Here is an 18,185-nt window from a genome sequence, read left to right as displayed (position 1 = left end):
TCATCACCCTGGTCCCTGTGGAGAGGACCTAAAAGATAGGGACAAGGAGCCGGTCAGAGTGAAATGGACAAAGCAGGTACACGGGAGAAGAGAGAAAATGCAGCGGTGTGGGAAAGGGGAGGGAATGGGGACGTCCCAGGGCACAGAAAAGGCAGCAGCGCCCCGCGGGCCCGTCACTGCCCGCAGCTCTTGCTTTCGGTGCTCCCGGGAGCCTTTACGAGTTCAGGCGCTCCCTTCTCCTCCTGCAGCTCCCAGCGCCCGGCGCTCCCCGTGCCCCGAGGCACACGCGGGTGTCGCACAGCGCTGGCGGCCACGGGGCCACCGCAACTCAGGGGAGCTCTGGCAAGATGCGGAGGCGCCCGGCGCCTGTCCCGGGGAGTGTCCCCCGCCGGTGCCGGCTGCCTGCCCCGGCCGGGAGCCACGGCGGGCGGGCTGCAGCCGCAGCCTCACAACCCCGGGCGGCTCCGCGAAGACGCCGCGGCACCGCCGAGGGGGCCGCTCGTCTCCCCAGCGCCGGGCCCGCGATCCTCACCCGCCGTCGCCGCCAGGCCGTTCCCGGGGCTCCACCACGCCGATCCCGGGGCTCTGCCACGCCGTTCCCGGGGCTCAGCCACGCCGATCCCGGTGCTTGGCCGCTGCTGCCGGGCCCCGCGCTGCCGGGCCCGCCGGCGGGAGCACTGCGGGGGCACCGAGCTGCAGTTCCGCGCTTTGGCCGCCCGGTGGCAGCCGCGAGCGTGGGAACGGCGCGGGGCTCGGGGGACGCGGCGGGGGAGCCCCCGGAGGGCGGGGGACACGGGGGGACACGCGGGGGCTCCAGAGGGGACACGCACCGGGGACACGGGGGGACACGGGGGGACACGCGGGGGCTCCAGAGGGGACACGCACCGGGGACACGGGGGGACACGGGGGGACACGCGGGGGCTCCAGAGGGGACACGCACCGGGGACACGGGAGGGCTCCAGAGGGGACACGCGGGGACACGCGGGGGCTCCAGAGGGGACACGCACCGGGGACACGGGGGGGCTCCAGAGGGGACACTCACGGGGGACACGGGGGGGCTCCAGAAGGGACACGCACCGGGGACAGGCGGGGGCTCCAGAGGGGACACCCACGGGGGAAGGGCACGGAGGAGAAGCTCTCTGAGCGGACAGAGGTTCCCGGGAGCCGTGCGTGGGGATGGCCGGCAGTTCCCCCCCCCGGGATAAGCCCCAGGACAACGCATCAGGGGTACCCACGCGCGCTCCGGGTCATCCCCACCCGGGATCATCCACCGCCGTGCCCCCAAAGTGCCAGCGTTTCACCCCAAAGCGCGGAGTTCGGCGGTGGTTGTGGTTTTTTCTTTTCTGTCATATAAAAAGGGAGGGGGGTTCCTTTTCCAAAATACTCGGTTTGGAGGCTTTCCAGTGCTTTTCCGCGACTTCGGGTGATTTTTGGTTTTGGTTTTGTGCGTGAAAATGTGGGGAGGTTTTGCTTTCTGGCTGTGAAAATCTAGGAAAGAATTTGGCTTTCCCAGGAGCCCCAAAATGGGAGTTTTTCCCCAAAATTGTTTTGTTATTTTCCCCGCCCCACCCCACCGTTTATATATTTACACTCGTCTATTTAGACTGTCAATTTACTCTTATTGTATAGAATATCTATTTATGCTTACATATCTATTGACTATTAAATCTATTTACACTTATATTAGCATTTACATAGCACATCTACACAGGCTGTTGGGTGAGACTGATGTATTTTGGCCCTTTGAGATCCTTTTAGGACTTCTCTACTTTTACTTAAAAATCTACTTACATTTATTTAGTTATCTAAACTGTCTCTCTATTCAGTTTCTTATATCATAAAGTCCTTTGTATTTTGTAGTATATACAACTTTTTAGTTTGAAATCAATTTATATTTATATATATATTCAATATAAGTAAAAATGATTTTTTTTTTCTCTATTTTTACTCCTCACACCCATATTTACAAAGCTTTCCCCATGAAGTTTCAGGCATTTAAGATAGTTATACAGGGCAGAGACTCCAAATGAGCTACCTCCCCTTCAGTTTTAACCATTCCACTTTCACCAATAAGGAGAGATGAATGTGAGAAGATGTAAGTGAAAAAATAACAGAGCAGCTGTGAAGGGTGGTGGGTGCCCCTGCATGTGGGGTGGTTGGTCCCACAAAGCACTAAGTGAAACAGTTGATGCCTTATTATTCTTCTGACATGAGTTCCACACCAGGGATTTCTTTTCTGTTTTCTTCTTTTCTTTCTTTCTTTCTTCTCTTTCCCTTGTTTTTTCTTTCCTTCTTCTGCGCCAGAAGGCACCATTTTCCATCCTCCTAATCATCAGGTACCTAAAAAGGTAGCCTCTTGCCTTGCTGCTTGCCATGCTGAGTCAGGAATGTGAATATTTAATTCATGTAAATGCGGGACAGCATCGTTCCTTGTTTGGCCAAGCGTTTCCTCATTTGGTCCCCTGAGCAGAATGTCGTCATTATATTGTCAAATTGTGGGTTCAGGTGTGGGAAGGATTGATCCTGCCTCTTTAGCTAACATAGCATGGACCTCCTAAGAGACTTGGGACAAGGGCCTGGAGGGTCAGGACAAAGGGAATGACAAAGGTCAGGGTTAGATGGGATATTGGGAAGAAATTCTTCCCTGTGAGGGTGGTGAGGCCCTGGCACAGGGTGCCCATGGAATCTGTGACTTCCCCACTCCTTGAAGTGTTCAAGTCCAAGTTTGATGGGGCTTGGAGCAAAAACTGGTCCAAGCCCTGAGAAAAAAATGAGCTTTAAGGTCCTTTCCAGCCCAAACCATTCTGGGATTCCAGGATTTCTTCAGCACTGTGCCAAAGCTCCAGCCAGGACTTGGCAAAATTTCATTAAACTTAACAACAACCATTCCACAGACTCTTTTGAGGTTTTTTCCTTATTATGAACAACTTGAAGCCACATGCCAGCAGATAAACCCTTCTCCCGTCCTGCTGCATGGAAAACCAGCATGGAGAGGGAGCCAGCAAGTGCAGGCAGCAGTGCCCATCCTCCCTCTGCATCCCCCTGCTGCAAGGCAAGCCCTTAACCCAAAATTTGGGAAACTGAGCTTAACCCCAGATGTTCCACTGGGCTACGAACTAAACTCAGATTCCAAAAAGAAAATAACCACCCAGCATACATGACAACATTCCTCTAAAGCAATTGTTTAAACTGTTAATAAATTTTAAAAATTCAAGCTGAAAAAAATATTATAAAAGCTGCTCATTTCTTGTGATTACTATTTTCTTTTTTGAGAGGAAAAAGACCTTCTTATTTTATAATTCCCTTTAAATTTATTTTATCATTTTTAATTGTTTCATTTTAGAAAGGAAATAATTTTTGGATATATAACTTGGCCTTTATGTCATTTTTTTCTGTATTTCCTACCTATAAATTTCTATTGTCATTCCCGTGGTTCCAATTATTGTTTTCCTTTGCTCCCTCAGTGTCACCGATAGGAGCAGACCCGCGTGTATAAAGGAATGGATGGACACGGCGGGGGTTCAAACAGATTTTAGGGATCGAATAAAGGATGGAGCCCCCCCGGATGAGGGATGACGTCACGCCTCCCTTGACCACCATCCGCATCCCCCTTCCCGGTGACGTCACCAGTCCTCCCCCGCGCTTGCGCAGTGCGCGCTCAGCACCCCCCGGCGCGGCGCGGAGGATGCGGGGCTGCGGGTGGGTGCGGGGCCGGGGGGCTGTGAGGGGTGCGGGGCTGCGGGTGGGTGCGGGGCCGGGGGCTGTGAGGGGTGCGGGGCTGCGGGTGGGGTGCGGGCCGGGGGCGCAGTGAGGGGTGCGGGGCCGGGGGGCTGTGAGGGGTGCGGGGCTGCGGGTGGGTGCGGGGCCGGGGGGCTGTGAGGGGTGCGGGGCTGCGGGTGGGTGCGGGGCCGGGGGGCTGTGAGGGGTGCGGGGGCTGCGGGTGGGTGCGGGGCCGGGGGCTGTGAGGGCCGGGGGCTGTGAGGGGTGCGGGGCCGGGGGGCGGTGAGGGCCGGGGGGCTGTGAGGGGTGCGGGGCTGCGGGTGGGTGCGGGGCCGGGGGGCTGGGAGGGGTGCGGGGCTGCGGGGGGGTGCGGGGCCGGGGGGCTGTGAGGGGTGCGGGGCTGCGGTGGGTGCGGGGCGGGGGGCTGTGAGGGGTGCGGGCTGCGGGTGGGTGCGGGCCGGGGGGCTGTGAGGGGTGCGGGGCTGCGGGTGGGTGCGGGGGCCGGGGGGCTGTGAGGGGTGCGGGGCTGCGGGTGGGTGCCGGGCCGGGGGGCGGTGAGGTGCGCGGGGCCGGGGGGCGGTGAGGGATTGCGGAGCCGGGGGGTGGTGAGGGATGCGGGCTGAGGGTGGGTGTGGGGCCGGGGGGTCTGTGAGGGGTGCGGGCTGCGGGTGGGTGTGGGGCCGGGGGCTGTGAGGGGTGCGGGGCTGCGGGGTGGGTGTGGGGCCGGGGGGCGGTGAGGGGTGCGGGGATGCGGTGGGTGTGGGGGATGCAGGGTGCGGGTTTTGGGGTGCGGGCGGTGAGAGGGGAGCGAGGGGCGATGCTGTGTTTGCAGGCGGGGCGGGGGGGCGGATGTCGGGGCGCAGGCGGGGGTCGCACGGGGATGCGGCACCACCTGGGGTGCGTGCATGGGGCGGGGGGCAGCAGGGCCGTGGGTATGGCGAGGGGAGTCGGGTTTGGGGTGCACCGCGGGTCTGGGGGCGCGGCGGGCGCTGCGCTGACGTTGCGGGGAGAGTTGGGGTGCAGCAGTGAGGGCGTCGGGGGAGCGAGGCCGGGGGTTCCTCTGCGTGTCGGTGCGGGGGCGGTGCGGAGAGGGGGGGGGGATGTGCTCGCGCACTGCGGGGGCGTTTTGGGGGTCTTGGGGACGCGGGGTGTGCGCGTGCGGGCAGCGGCGGAGGGAGGGGCGGCGAGCGCGGCGAGGGCGTGTCCGTGCGTGTGTGTTTGTGTGTGTGTGTGTGTCCTGTGTGTGTTTGTGTGTGTGTGTGTGTGCGTGTGTGTGCGTGTGTGTGTGTTTGTGTGTGTTGTGTGTGTGTGTGTGCGTGTGTGTGTGTCTGTGTGTGTTTGTGTGTGTGTGTGTGTGTTTGTGTGTGTGCGTGTTTGTGTGTGTGTGTGTGTGTGTGCGTGTGTGTGTGTGTGTTTGTGTGTGTGTGTTTTGTGTGTGTGTGTGTGTGTGTGTTTGGTGTGTGTTTGTGTGTGTGAGAGTGTTGTGTGTGTGTGTGTGTGTGTGTGTGTGCGTGTGTGTGTGTGCGTGTGTGTGTGTGTGTGTCTGTGTCTGTGTGTGTTTGTGTGTGTGTGCGTGTTTGTGTGTGTGTGTGTGTGTGTGTGCGTGTGTGTGTGTGTGTGTGTTTGTGTGTGTGTGCGTGTTTGTGCGTGTGTGTGTGTGTGTGTGTTTGTGTGTGTGTGTGTGTGTGCGTGTGCGCGCAGGGCCCTGTGTGTGTGCGTGTTTGTGTGTGTGTGTGTGTTTGTGTGTGTGTGTGTGTGTGCGTGTTGTGTGTGCGTGTGCGCGCAGGGCCCTGTGTGTGTGTGTGTGTGCATGCAAGGGATGTGTGCGCAGCGCTGTGTGTGCGCGCAGATGTGTGTGTGCAAATGTGTGTGCGCCTGTGAAGGTGTGCGTGTGAAGCTGCAGGGGCGCATGTGCAGGCATGTGTATGTGCAGGTGTGTGTGCACAAGCAGCCATGGCCGTGCGCAGGTGTGTGCACGCAGTGGGATGCTGGTGTTTGCGGGGCCTGGAGCTGGGTGGTGTGGGCGTGGTGGGGTCCGTGGTGCTTGTGCGGGAATGCACAAGTGCACAGCGGTGCACAGTGTGTGCGAGGGGATGCAGGCATGCACAGGTGGGCACACATGCACGCTGCGTGGGGATGCATGCTTGCAAAGGTGTGTGTGCGTTCACACTTGCACAGGACAGGGTGTGCATGCACAGGGCACGTGGGGGCGTTGTGTGTGCAGTGTGTGCTTGCCTTGCTATGCACACACGCAGCCCAGCACACGTGCGCCACCAGAGCACACGTGCATCTGTCTGCAAAACTTCATGCACATGTGCACAGCTCTGTGTGTGTGTGCTTTGCACCTGTCTGTGCACGGTGTGTGTGTTCACAGGGTGTGCCAGGCATGGAGCAGGCGTGGGCACTCTCCTGTGTCTGTGCGTGCACCCACGTGCCCCACAGCGTGCGTGCAGCAGGTGTGTGCACTGGGGTGGGCTCACCTCCAGATGCACACGTGGAGGGTGTGTGTGCACAGGGCACGTGCTGCAGGCGTGTCGGGGCTCGGGGCACCCAATGGGGTGCACGTGCACAGGGGTGTGTGGCCGTGCTGCACATAGGTGCAGGTGCTACTCAAAACCCTCGTCAGGCCAGGTCTTCCCCCAAAACTGTGATGTTTCTGCTCCCCTCCCCAGGGAAGCATCACCAGGGCTGGGGGAATGAGCTGGGGTACTGATGCCTGTACTGGGCTATTCCTGGCTTACTACTAAGTTACTGTTTGCTTCCTACGAGGCTACTGCTAGGATGCTGCTGGGATATTCTCAGTAATCTCCTGAGGGAGTAGTGAAATACTATCACGACACAGCTGAGGTGCTCTCAGGATACTGCTGGGATGCTACTGAGATGCTATCATGAGTTTACTAGAATGTGGACAGGCTACTCTGCAGACAGTAGTAAGGCACTTTCAGAGGAGCACTGAGGTGCTCTGGGTACTATGTGGATGCTGCAAGAACTCCACTAAGGTACTTAGTCAGGCTGCTACTAAGATATTTCCAGCATATTTCCAAAGCTGATACTGAGGTACTCCTATGAAGGTACCACTGGAGCAGCTCCCACACCACCCAGTTCCCCTCAAGAGATGTTCAGGTTGCTTTCAGCATAGTTACGTGGCAGTAACATAATATCTGGATATTACTTTGCACTACCAAAGTGCCACCAACACTCTATGAAGATCATAGCTATAAGATAATAGCTGTATCCCATTACACCACTATTAGATCCTATAGGACACTCATTATATACTACTGAGATACTATCAGGGCACCAGGATGCTTTTGGGATGCTCCTGACATGGTATCAGGATATTCCTACCTGTGCTAGTACAACATCAGGACAATGCTGAGCTACTCAATGGCTGCTACTAGGATACTGTCAGCACATTACTGATACTTTCAGGCCACTTGCTTAGTAGTGATATAGTATAAGGATAGGACTAAGATGCTACCACTTCAGGGAAATAGTGGCATATTTTTTACATACTCTCAGGGTAGCACTAAGCTATGTGGACCACTATCAGCACTTTGTTGCTACTAGTAAATTACTGCTGGAATAGTGCCACAGTATCAGGATATTTCTTATGAAGGTAGTACATCCTGATGGGATACTGCTGGGATGCTACAGAGATGCTGTTGGTTGTGTAACAGCCCTGGCAGTAGGGTTTCAGTCGGCACGGCAGCAGCGAAGGGAATGGGGAGGTGGGTGTTGTAACCTGTTAGTAGCCTGGTGCCTCACGGGCACCCTCTCCCTGCAGCTAAGGCAGCACGTCGGTGTTGAGGAGGATGGAGGCGCCCCTGGTTAGTCTGGAGGAGGAGTTCGAGGAGGGGCCCGGGGACGATGGGGGGACCCTGCAGCGCCCTGCGGACCCAGCGCTGGCCGAGCTGGAGAGCTTCTCTGCCGAGATGATGAGCTTCAAGTCGATGGAGGACCTGGTGCAGGAGTTCGACGAGAAGCTCACTGTCTGCTTCCGCAACTACGACGCTGCCACCGAGGGCCTGGCCCCCGTGCGGGGGCGTCTCCAGGCACAGGAGGAGGAGGAGCGCCTGCAGGATGAGGAGTGAGTAAGGCTCCCCTGCTTCTGGGGCCACGTGCCTCTTCACACCCCTGAAACCCCCCACAGTGCAGGCTAACTCCCAGCATTGCAGCATGGTCATGCTCCGTGTCAGGAGTAGCACTGTAGCATCCTATGAGTAAGGACTACCTGTGAGTAAGGGTCTTCATGCCACCTTGCATCACGGCACAGTCGTGCAGTGGCGTGGAACAGCTGTGTGGTATCCTTTGAGTAGCTGTGTAGGATCCTATAAGTAGGCCTTGCGTGTGTCTTTTCATGGTCATGAAATACCCCCCTTTCCCGGAGCACGCAGTCCAGCTCACCTGTTACAGCACGATTGTGTAGCACCTCAGAGTAGGGGTGTAGTATCTTATTACTAACACCCCTCTGGGGCCTGTTGCACCTCCTTGCACACTTCTAAGCACCCATCATGTGCAAATCAGCACCTGGACTGTGGCGTGATCTTACAGCACCTTGAATTAGCTGTGTAGGATCCTTGGAGTAGCAGTGTGAGATCCCCAGAGTAGCATCCTATGAGGAGGAAGAGCAGCGTGCCCCATGCCACATTGCAGGGGGCCACAGCTCTGTCTATGCAAGGAAAACCTCAGGGGCTGAGCATAAACCTTGAGTAAGGTGTAAGTTGAGTTTAACCACCCCCTCTGTACCATGCTAGGGGATGGCCAAATTCCCTAGGGTCAAATTCCCCCCCTAGATTCCCCCAGTTATCACTGTTCCTTTTGTGTTAAATTCCACAGTTTCATTAAAAACCTTGTTTTGTTACAAAATGCCGTTTTTTTCCCGCAAATCCTTGGGCTTTTTCCTCATGATCATTCTACACTATCACATTTCTGGTGGATCTTTTGTGTGTTTAATTGGGATCATTCCCAGGCTGAAATTGCTAAACCTTATTTCCACCAAGCAAAGGGGTTGCTTTCAACCCCAACAGCCCCAAATCTGTTGGTTTTGTCGCTTTGTGTTTGGGGTTTGTTTTTTTCCCCCCAAAACCCACTGAGGCTGAATTGATTTTTGCAATTGGTGGAATTCATGGTTTTTCAGAGCAAAACGCAGCTTGGCTGCGCGCCGGGGCTGCCGCGCTGTCGCCGCTTTGTGCCACTTATTGTGTCTTTTTTGGGTCACTTTGGGCAAAACAGGGCTTTTTTTTTTTTTCATTCTTCCTTGAATGAGCCCTGTGTGCAGGGCGGGGGAGGGGCCATGGTCTTAACAGGCACTGGATTTCCAGAGCTGTTAACCATTTCTTGCCATCATTAACTCAGAAATTGCTGGTCTTGGTCTGCCCCTGTGGGGTGCTGGTCCTTTAAGAGCAGAGGGAAAAGCAAATTTGGGGGGATAATCACTAATTTGCTGTGCTTTTTTAAAAAATAGGAATATTAGAGTTTGCCATCCATATTTTTGTGTGTTACTTTGTGAAATCTGTAATTCCAAGGGGGATTCAGCCCTGGTGAGGAGGGAAATATGATAAATCCCAACAATTAGCAGTTTTGGGGTTGGAAAGGGGGCAAATGGTTTTGGGGTGATTTTCAGGATTAGGATGTGGCACCGTGTTGGACTGGACCCACCATTTCTGGTGGGAAAATGGGTAGGTTTCCCTGAGTTGAGGAGAAAATTTCTAATCTGTGCCTTTTCCCCCATTTTGACCTTTTCTCACATTTTTGGCCTTTTTCTCAATGTTGCCACTTTTCAGCTCTTTTTTCCCATTTTCTGTCTTTCTCCTTCATTTCTTCCCTTTTCTCTACTTTCCCTGCCCTTTTCCCCATTTTCCCCCTCATTCTCCCTTTTTTCTTATATTTTCTCTTTCTCCCTACTTCCCTTTTCTCCTGATTTTTCCTTTTTCTCTCTTTTCGCCCTTTTCCTCCTTTTCCTATTCCTTATTTTTTCCTCTTTCCCTTTCTTCCTCTTTTTTTTTTCTTTCTCCATTTCCCACCATTTTCCTTCTTGGTGGTTGGAACATGACATGGTGACATTTTGGAGCTTTGGGACCTTTAGGGGTATTTTGGGGTATTTCAGAAGAACATTTGGGGACATTTTGGAGTGTTCCAAGGCAGCATTTTTAGGTGCTTTGGGGCCTTTCAGAGAGTTTTGGGGCTTTAAGATAATGTTTTGGGCCACTTCAGGGTGTCATGTGATGGTTTTGAGTGGCATTTGGGGACATCTAGAGACATTTTGGGACATTGCTGTGGCCTTTTGGGGGAGTTTTGATAGCAGCATTTCAAAATGATATTTAGGGGGCTTCTCAGGTGCTGGGGCAGCATTTTTGGGTACTTTGGGGTATTTCAGGGCAGTATTTCATGATGCTGTTTTGAGAAGGGGTTTTCTAGGATATCATTTGGGATGTTTTGGGATATTTCAGGCATCTCAGTGGTGTTTCGGGATTTTTGGAGGTCATTTCAGGCTGTTTCTGGGCTGCATTTTGGGATGTTTTGCGGCATCTTGGCATGCCATTTTTGGGATGGCTCTCTGAGATGCAACATTTTGGGATCAGAACTCCACCCATCTCCCTGCAGGGTCTGGGATGCTCTCACCGATGGCTTTGCCCCCCGGAGCTCCCCTCGGCCGTGGCTGCTCCCCAGGACTGAGGCCCTCGATGGCACCGACCCCCAGGTAGGGCTGTGGTCCCCGCAGCCCCACAAACCCCCCTGTCCCCTCATGATCCCCTGACAATGCTTGACAGCTGTCAGTCAGCCCCAAGGCTCAGCGACAATCATGGCACTGCAGACTACCCAAAAATAGCAGTTTTGGGGTGCTGCAGCACCAGTGCAGTGAGTGCCCACATTTCAATGTGAAATCACACTGAAACGGGCAAGATGTTTGGTTTGACAATCAGGCTTTGCCAGTTTGCCCCCCATGTCAGGGTGGGGTGGGTGTTTTTGGGGGTAGAAAATGTGTTTTCATTTGTAGTGAGTTTGTGCTGGCAATAGCTGCTTTTGGGGTTGTAAAAATGTCCCAATATCCAGGGAATTTAACCCACTTGGGTGTAATGGCCTGTTGCTAAACGGGGAAGAGAAGATAACTTTCTTAGGTTATTTTCTGCTACAAAGGTGAAAAAGATAGTGAAAGGTGGTAAAAAAGAAAATGCCTCCTTGTCCAACATCTCCATCCAGCATCTCCATCGTCCCTTCCTGTTGGTGTTCCCCTCTGCCATGTCCCCATCTCATGTCCCCACCCAGTGTCTCCATCAGGCCTTTCCCATTCAGCTTCACCAGCGCTTTCCTCCCCATCCAACATCCTTGGTATCTCCGTCGAGCATGTCCAACACCACTCTCCATCCAACACCTCCATCTGACAGACCTGGGCTTCTCCCTGTCTTCTTCCTAGTCCATGTTCAACAACTCTCCATCCAGTAGCTCCCTATCCATCATCTCTCTCCATCTTCTGGCAACACCTCCCCCTCAAGTGCTTTCTTGTTCATTGTCCCCAGTGTCTCCATCCAGTGTCCCTGTCCAAAGCCCCATCCAACACTTCCCCATCCAGCATCTCCATGCAATACCCTCAATCCAGCATGTCCCCATCCAGTCCCTCCCCATTTGATGTCCCCATCCAGTGTGTCTCCGTGCCACCCCCCCTTGCAGCTTGTTCCCCTGAGCCAGGGTTCCCTAGTGGCTCTCCCCATGCCAGGGCCAGGGCCAGGGCTGTGTCTGTGTCCGTGCTGGGGCCATGCCCACATCAGGCCGGGCCTGTGGTGCCACCGAGGCTGCCCAGCCTGTGTCTCCTGCAGCTCGGCGGAAAGGAGGAGGAAGAGGAGGAGGAGCTCACTGAGAGGAGTGAGCAGGACTCTGGAATCAATGAGGAGCCGCTGCTGACAGCTGAGCAGGTACCCCTGGCCCCACGGGCATCTGGACCCCTGTCTGTCCTCCAAAAGCCAGGCTTGGCCACCTCGGCCCCATGAGCACGATCTGAAAGCACAAGAAAAAGCCAAATCCCATCATCTTGGGATGTGGTATGCAGGACCTGGAATGTGGATGTAGACAGAAGTGTAGGTTGTGGGTGCCAATGTGGGATTTGGGTGCATATGGGAGCGTGGGGTGCAGATGCTGCTGAACAAAATGGGTGGCATGGGGGGAAGAATAAAAGTGTGGGGGGCAGAGGTGGGATGCAGCTGCAGGATGCTGGTATGGAGGCAGGGTGCAGATGTGGGGTGCAGGATGCAGGGTACAGGTGTGGGGAGGGGGATGTGAAGGCAGCTGCAGGGTGTGGGTGCAGGATAGAGAAAGCAGGTGCATGTGCAAGTACAGGATCCAGAGTGCAGGAGGAGGAGGGTGCAGAGAGCAGGATGCAGATGGGTGCAGGATGCAGATTTAGATGTGGATGCAGGTCTAAAGTGTCCACGGAATGTGGGATTTGGACGTAGGTGGGAATGTGGGATGCAGATGCAGGATGCAAACAGAGGACCCAAGGCACAGATGGATGTAAATGCAGGTGCGGATACAGGATGAAGGGAGCAGAATGCAGATGCAGGATGAAGGGGAAGGATGGAGGATGCAGAATGCTAATAAGGATGGAGGATGGAGGGAGCAGGTTGCAGATGGAGGATGGGGATACAGGATGCAGGAGCAGGATGAAGGGAGCAGGTGTGGGTGCAGGTGTGGGATGCAGGGTGGAGGTAGGATGCAGGTGCACATGGAGGATGCTGATGCCCTGCAGGTCATCGAGGAGCTGGAGGAGCTCATGCAGAGTTCACCTGACCCCGAGGCTGACCCTGAGGGTGAGGAGGAAGAGGAGGAGGAGGAGGAAGAGGAGGAGGAGGAAGAAACCAAGGCTGATGCTGAAGGCAAAGGTGGTGGCGGGGGCACGGAGCCCATCGTGCTGCGGGAGCTGCATGCTTTCTCCCCTGCCTTCAACAACAACTGCTCCCATGAAGGTATGGCCAGCAGAGCCCAGGCCAGTCACTTTTTGGGGACAATTCCAACCAAATTGGACAACTGAGTCTCTCCAGGCCTCAGTGCTGGCTTGCTCTGGGACTTGGCCAGAAGGGCTCTTGGCAAAAATTGTGAAGAACACAGGGATCTGGCTTTTGGTATGGAAAGGCACATGGGGTTCGCCAGGAGCCTTTGTGTTCTGCATGGGGTGCACCATGCACATGAGATTTGTCACTAGTGGCATGGGCTGTGTCACCAGTAAGCCCAGGCATTTCACTAATTGCTCTGCTCTTTATCACACTGTGCAGGTTACTAATCTCACCATGCCACTAATCGCAATGTGCCTGTCACTAATTGCACCGCGCATGTCAATAACTGCACCATGTGTGTCACTAATCACACCATACACGTCACTAGTTGCACCATACATGTCACTAATCACACCCTGCTTGTCACTAATTGCACTGTGAGTATCACTGAGTGCACCTTGCATGTCACCAGTCATGCCAGGCAGTTCTGTAATTGCTCTGGGCACGTCGTTTATGGCGCTGAGCATATCAGTAATTGCACAATGGGTTTATCTCTTGGTGTCTCAGAAAATGCAGAGCACATCTCGCTCAGCACGAGATGCATTGTAATGGTTGCAGTGTGCGTTTCACTGAGTGCACTGGGGGTGTCACTGACTGCAGCAGGCATCTCCCTCGTTTCCCCATGCATGGCACTGGCTGCACCGAGTCCAGAGGAGGCCACGGAGATGCTCCAAAGGTTGGAGCACCTCTGCTATGGTGACAGGCTGGGAGAGCTGGGGGTGTTCAGCCTGGAGAAGAGAATGCCCCGGGGAGACATCACAGCCCTTTCCAGTGCCTAAAGGGGCTCCAAGGGATTTGGAGGGGGACTTTGGACAAGGGCCTGGAGTGACAGGACAAGGGGAAATGGCGTCCCACTGCCAGAGGGCGGGGTTAGATTGGCTATTGGGAAGAAACTTCCCTGTGAGGGTGGGGAGGCCCTGGCACAAGGTTTCCAGAGCAGCTGTGACTGCCCCGTGCCGGGAAGTGTCCAAGGCCAGGTTGGATGGGGCTTGGAGCCACCTGGGATAGTGGAAGGGGTCGTTGTCCATGGCAGGGAGGTAGAACGAGATGGGCTTTAGGGTCCCTTCCAACCCCCCTGTTGTGGAATGTCCCCTCGGCCACGAGCCCATCTCTAACCCGCCGCGGCGCAGGCCTGGGGCAGCTGTCGGCGCGGGAGCTGGTGGCCGCGGCGGGCCGGGCGGAGGCGGCGAGCCGGGCGCTGTCGGCGGAGCTGGTGGCGCAGCTGGCGCGGCGGGACGAGCTGGCCTTCGAGAAGGAGGTGAAGACGGCGTTCATCGGGGCGCTGCTGGCCGTGCAGGGGGAGCAGCGCGAGCAGCGAGAGGCCGCCCGGCGCCGCCGCAGGGACAAGGGGCTGAGCCTGCAAGGGGCGCGCTCCGAGCGCGGCAACCACATGCCCCGCAAGGTGGGCACCTGGCGGCCACGAGGACACGAATGGGGTGTCCCGGGTGGACAAGGAGGAAATGGGGGATGTGGGGATAGGATGTGGGCAGAGGGACATTGGGGGGGGAGGGGGTGACGGGATGAGGGTTGAGATGAGATGGGGATAGTGACAGGATGGGGCAGAGGGACGGGATGGGGTGAGGAGGACACAGGACAGGGGTCATGGAGCAGGGCCGGGGGATGTGGGACAGGGGACTTGGAGCAGGGGGATAAAGGGAAATGGGGTGGGGGTATGGGGCAGTGTGATGGGAGGGATATGGAGCAGGGATACGGGCAGGGTGTGGATGTGGGAGTCAGGGAGCTGTGGGGGACACTGGTGCCCGAGGAGGTGCCGCGGGTGATGTCGCTGTCCCCGGGAGGTGACAGGGTGACACGTGTCCCCCCAGCGCTTCAGCATGGAGGGCATCTCCAGCATCCTGCACTCCGGCCTGCGCCAGACTTTTGGTCCTACCACCAACGAGAAGCAGGTGCCCTTTTTTCCCCAAAAAATTACCCAAATCCGTTTCTTTTCATTCCTCCTTCCTGCACTCCCCATTCCCTTGCATCCACCAAGCCCCTTTTAAAATGTTTTTTAGTTTTCCAGCACTGCTCTATCCCCTATACCTTGCTAATCCCTCTTGGAAAAATTACCTGTTTTCACTCCAAAAAGTCCTCCCTGAGGAGGGATGAATTTGGGTGGAGTTTGCAGCGCCCAATTAGTTCAGTACTCCCCAAAATACCTGCAAATTAAATGCAGTTGCAGGAATTTTGCAGAAATACTCTATTTTTGCACCAATTTGGGGTGATTTGTCTCAAGGCAATACAAAAACCAGGCAGTTTTGTGCCATCTGGGTGGTTTTTGGGGGTGGCTCTTGTTTTTGCAGTACCTGAACACAGTGATACCCTATGAGAAGAAGGGCTCACCACCCTCCGTTGAGGACCTGCAGATGCTCACCAACAGTGAGTATTCATTCAAGCTGCTGGTTTGGGTCAGCATCAGATGTTTGGGGGACACAAAGGCACATTTTGTTTTGATTCACTGGCTGCAATTTGGAGATTGTTGTAGCACAGCCTGTTTGGGGGATTTCTTGCATCATTGCAGTATGGGCCATTTGAGGTGCTACCACCCACGTTGCATCATCATTGCAACAAACTCACTTGGTGGGAAAAATCCCTGGTTTGCGTCACTGCAGCACAGCTGGTTTGCAGCCAACACCTCCCCTCAGTTTATGCTCCTTATATCAGTGTTGATTTGGGGGTATATCACCCATTCTGCATTGCCACAGATTGGCTAATTGGGGATGAAAGTCCTTTTTGTTTGGATGTTCCCAGGCCTGCTGCATAAATTGTATGGGGGAATTGTATGGCAGCTGTGGGGCTGGTTTGGGGGGAAAAAGGGGCAGTTGGGAGGCAGCAGGGCCAGGCTCACAGCTTCGTTCCCCCTCACAGTCCTGTTTGCCATGAAGGAGGGGAATGAGAAGGTGCCCACTCTGCTCACGGATTACATCCTCAAAGGTACCTGCTCCCCTCCTACCTGCGCCCTGCACCCTTCGTGCATCCTTCATGCAGCTTCCCTGCAGCTCTTGTGCCTCCACCACAGATCCCTTCTGCACCCTCCTGCCTCTCGCTCCCATCCTTTGTGCATCCCTTGCCCATCCCTCTTGCAACCTCATTCATCCCTTTTGCCTCTCCTGTGCACCCTCCATGCATCCTCAGAGAATCCCAGACCCATCTTGTGTTATTCCTCCTGCATCCCTGGTGCATCCTTTGTGCATCCCCCACACACCCTTCAGGAATCCCAGGTGCATCTCCTGCACATCCCTCAGGCATTCTTTGTACAGGTCTCCTGTCCTGCCGCGCCTCTGGAGGTCCCTGTGCAACTTCCTGCCCCATCCTGGGGCCCATCTGCTTCATCCACACAGCCTCCTCACCCTCTGTGCACCCTCTCACACCCCCCACACCCCATCAGGCACCCCTCCTCTGCCTCCCTTGGGCATCCCCATCCATCTTCCTTGCATCTCCTGGGCATGCTTCTGCATCCCTGTGCATCTCCCACACCCCCTCTTGTCCATCTCTTGTGCATCCTCGTGAGTCCTCACGTGTCCTTCACGCTCTTTCTGTGCACTGTTGTGTGTGCATTCCTTGTGCATCCCTTCCATGTTCCTCCTGCATCCTGTGTGCAGCCTCGTGCAGCACTTGTGTGCTTGTGCATCCTTGTGTGCCCAGGTGCCTCATTCACACTCATGCAGCCTTTCTGCCCCTGAACCCTTGTGCACATGGAGCACACTGGTGCACCCTTGTGCATGCCCAGGTGTCCCTGTGCAAGCTCATGTGCCCTTATGCAACCCCCGGGCACCCTTGGGCACCACTGTCCATCCCTGTGCAGCCCAGTGCCAGCCTGTGTGTCACCGTGCACCCTCGTGCAGCATTGCATGTGCATTTTGTGCATTCTCGTACACATTTGTGCATCCTCCTGCATCCTTGTACATCCCCATGGATCACAGTGCATCCTCCTGCATCCCTGTGCATCCTCACGGATCACAGTGCATCCTCCTGCATCCTTGTACATCCCTGTGCATCCCCATGGATCACAGTGCATCCTCCTGCATCCTCATACATCCCTGTGCATCCCCATGGATCACAGTTCATCCTCCTGCATCCCTGTGCATCCTCACGGATCACAGTGCATCCTCCTGCATCCCTGTACATCCCTGTGCATCCCCATGGATCACAGTGCATCCTCATGCATTCCAGTGCATCCCTGTGCATCCTCACAGATCATAGTGCATCCCTGTGCATCCTCATGGATCACAGTGCATCCTCCTGCATCCCTGTACATCCCTGTGCATCCCTGTGCATCCCCATGGATCACAGTGCATCCTCCTGCATCTTCGTACATCCCTGTGCATCCTCACAGATCACAGTGCATCCTCATGCATCCCTGTACATCCCTGTGCATCCCTGTGCATCCTCAGAGATCATAGTGCATCCCTGTGCATCCTTGTACATCCCTCTGCATCCTCATGGATCACAGTGCATCCTCCTGCATCTTCGTACATCCCTGTGCATCCTCACGGATCACAGTGCATCCTCATGCATCCCTGTACATCCCTGTGCATCCTCAGAGATCATAGTGCATCCCTGTGCATCCTTGTACATCCCTGTGCATCCCCATGGATCACAGTGCATCCTCCTGCATCCCTGTACATCCCTGTGCATCCTCACGGATCACAGTGCATCCTCCTGCATCCCTGTACATCCCTGTGCATCCCTGTGCATCCTCATGGATCACAGTGCATCCTCCTGCATCCCTGTACATCCCTGTACATCCCTGTACATCCCTGTGCATCCCTGTACATCCCTGTGCATCCCCATGGATCACAGTGCATCCTCATGCATCCCTGTACATCCCTGTGCATCCTCCTGCATTCCAGTGCATTCTCCTGCATCCCTGTACATCCCTGTACATCCCTGTGCATCCTCCTGCATTCCAGTGCATCCTCATGCTTCCCCAGTACATCCCCACACACATTTGTGCATCCCTGTGCACGCTCGTGCCTCACTGTGTCATCAGTGCCCCCCAGGCCTCTCTCTCTCTCTCCGCAGTGCTCTGCCCGACCTGACGCGGTGCTGCCCTCACACTCCCACCCCGGCACCCCCAAAATGGGCCAAACCCGAGGAAAAAGGGTCACCCACCCACGGCTGCCCCACCCCGCACTTCCCCCTTTGCACAGCTGGGAATAAAGAATTCCTTACATTAATTAGGCAACTGGTGTCCAGTGTCTGTGTCCCCCCTTGCTCGTGGCGGTGGTTTGCAACTTTTTGATGGGAAAACGCTGTTTTTAAGCAAAAAATCCCAACACAGACTTAGCTGCAGTGCTCAAGAATATTCTGGGATCTATAAAACCCACAAACTTCTGGCTGGGTTGCTTAGAGGCAGCTGCAGCTGCCACTATCAGAGGGGAAAAATGCAGATGTAAATTCTATTCTCAGGGATTT

The 18,185-nt window shown here is 55.3% G+C and overlaps 1 protein-coding gene and 1 long non-coding RNA gene across 5 annotated transcripts; one reads left to right on the top strand and one right to left on the bottom strand.

Annotated features, from left to right (window-relative positions):
- Positions 1–3,593: 3,593 nt before the first annotated feature.
- FEZ1 (fasciculation and elongation protein zeta 1) lies at positions 3,594–17,955 on the top strand. 3 transcript variants are annotated; one of them, XM_032133731.1, is made up of 10 exons: positions 3,594–3,699; positions 7,508–7,810; positions 10,327–10,423; positions 11,538–11,633; positions 12,464–12,680; positions 13,898–14,169; positions 14,594–14,674; positions 15,071–15,146; positions 15,636–15,701; positions 17,793–17,955. In XM_032133731.1, exons 2-10 carry the CDS (start codon positions 7,536–7,538, stop codon positions 17,807–17,809), a joined length of 1,197 nt encoding a protein of 398 aa, XP_031989622.1. In that variant the 5' UTR covers positions 3,594–3,699; positions 7,508–7,535; the 3' UTR covers positions 17,810–17,955. The 3 variants fall into 3 exon arrangements, with proteins under 3 accessions (XP_031989622.1, XP_031989625.1, XP_031989623.1); XM_032133734.1 differs by lacking the exon at positions 3,594–3,699 and adding an exon at positions 5,574–5,829; XM_032133732.1 differs by lacking the exon at positions 3,594–3,699 and adding an exon at positions 5,861–6,176.
- On the bottom strand, positions 16,980–17,614 carry LOC116455643. Of its 2 annotated transcripts, none has more exons than XR_004244439.1 (4): positions 17,569–17,614; positions 17,369–17,437; positions 17,059–17,287; positions 16,980–17,017 (listed from the first exon to the last, which is right to left on the bottom strand). It is a non-coding gene; the product is annotated as an uncharacterized LOC116455643 (long non-coding RNA). The 2 variants fall into 2 exon arrangements; XR_004244440.1 differs by lacking the exon at positions 17,569–17,614 and adding an exon at positions 17,479–17,532.
- Positions 17,956–18,185: the final 230 nt, after the last annotated feature.

This window comes from Corvus moneduloides, chromosome 25 (genome assembly GCF_009650955.1).
Source record: "Corvus moneduloides isolate bCorMon1 chromosome 25, bCorMon1.pri, whole genome shotgun sequence".
NCBI lineage: Eukaryota > Metazoa > Chordata > Aves > Passeriformes > Corvidae > Corvus > Corvus moneduloides.
The sequence above is the reverse complement of the archived record's forward strand: the minus strand, read 5'-3'. Positions and strand labels throughout refer to the sequence as shown.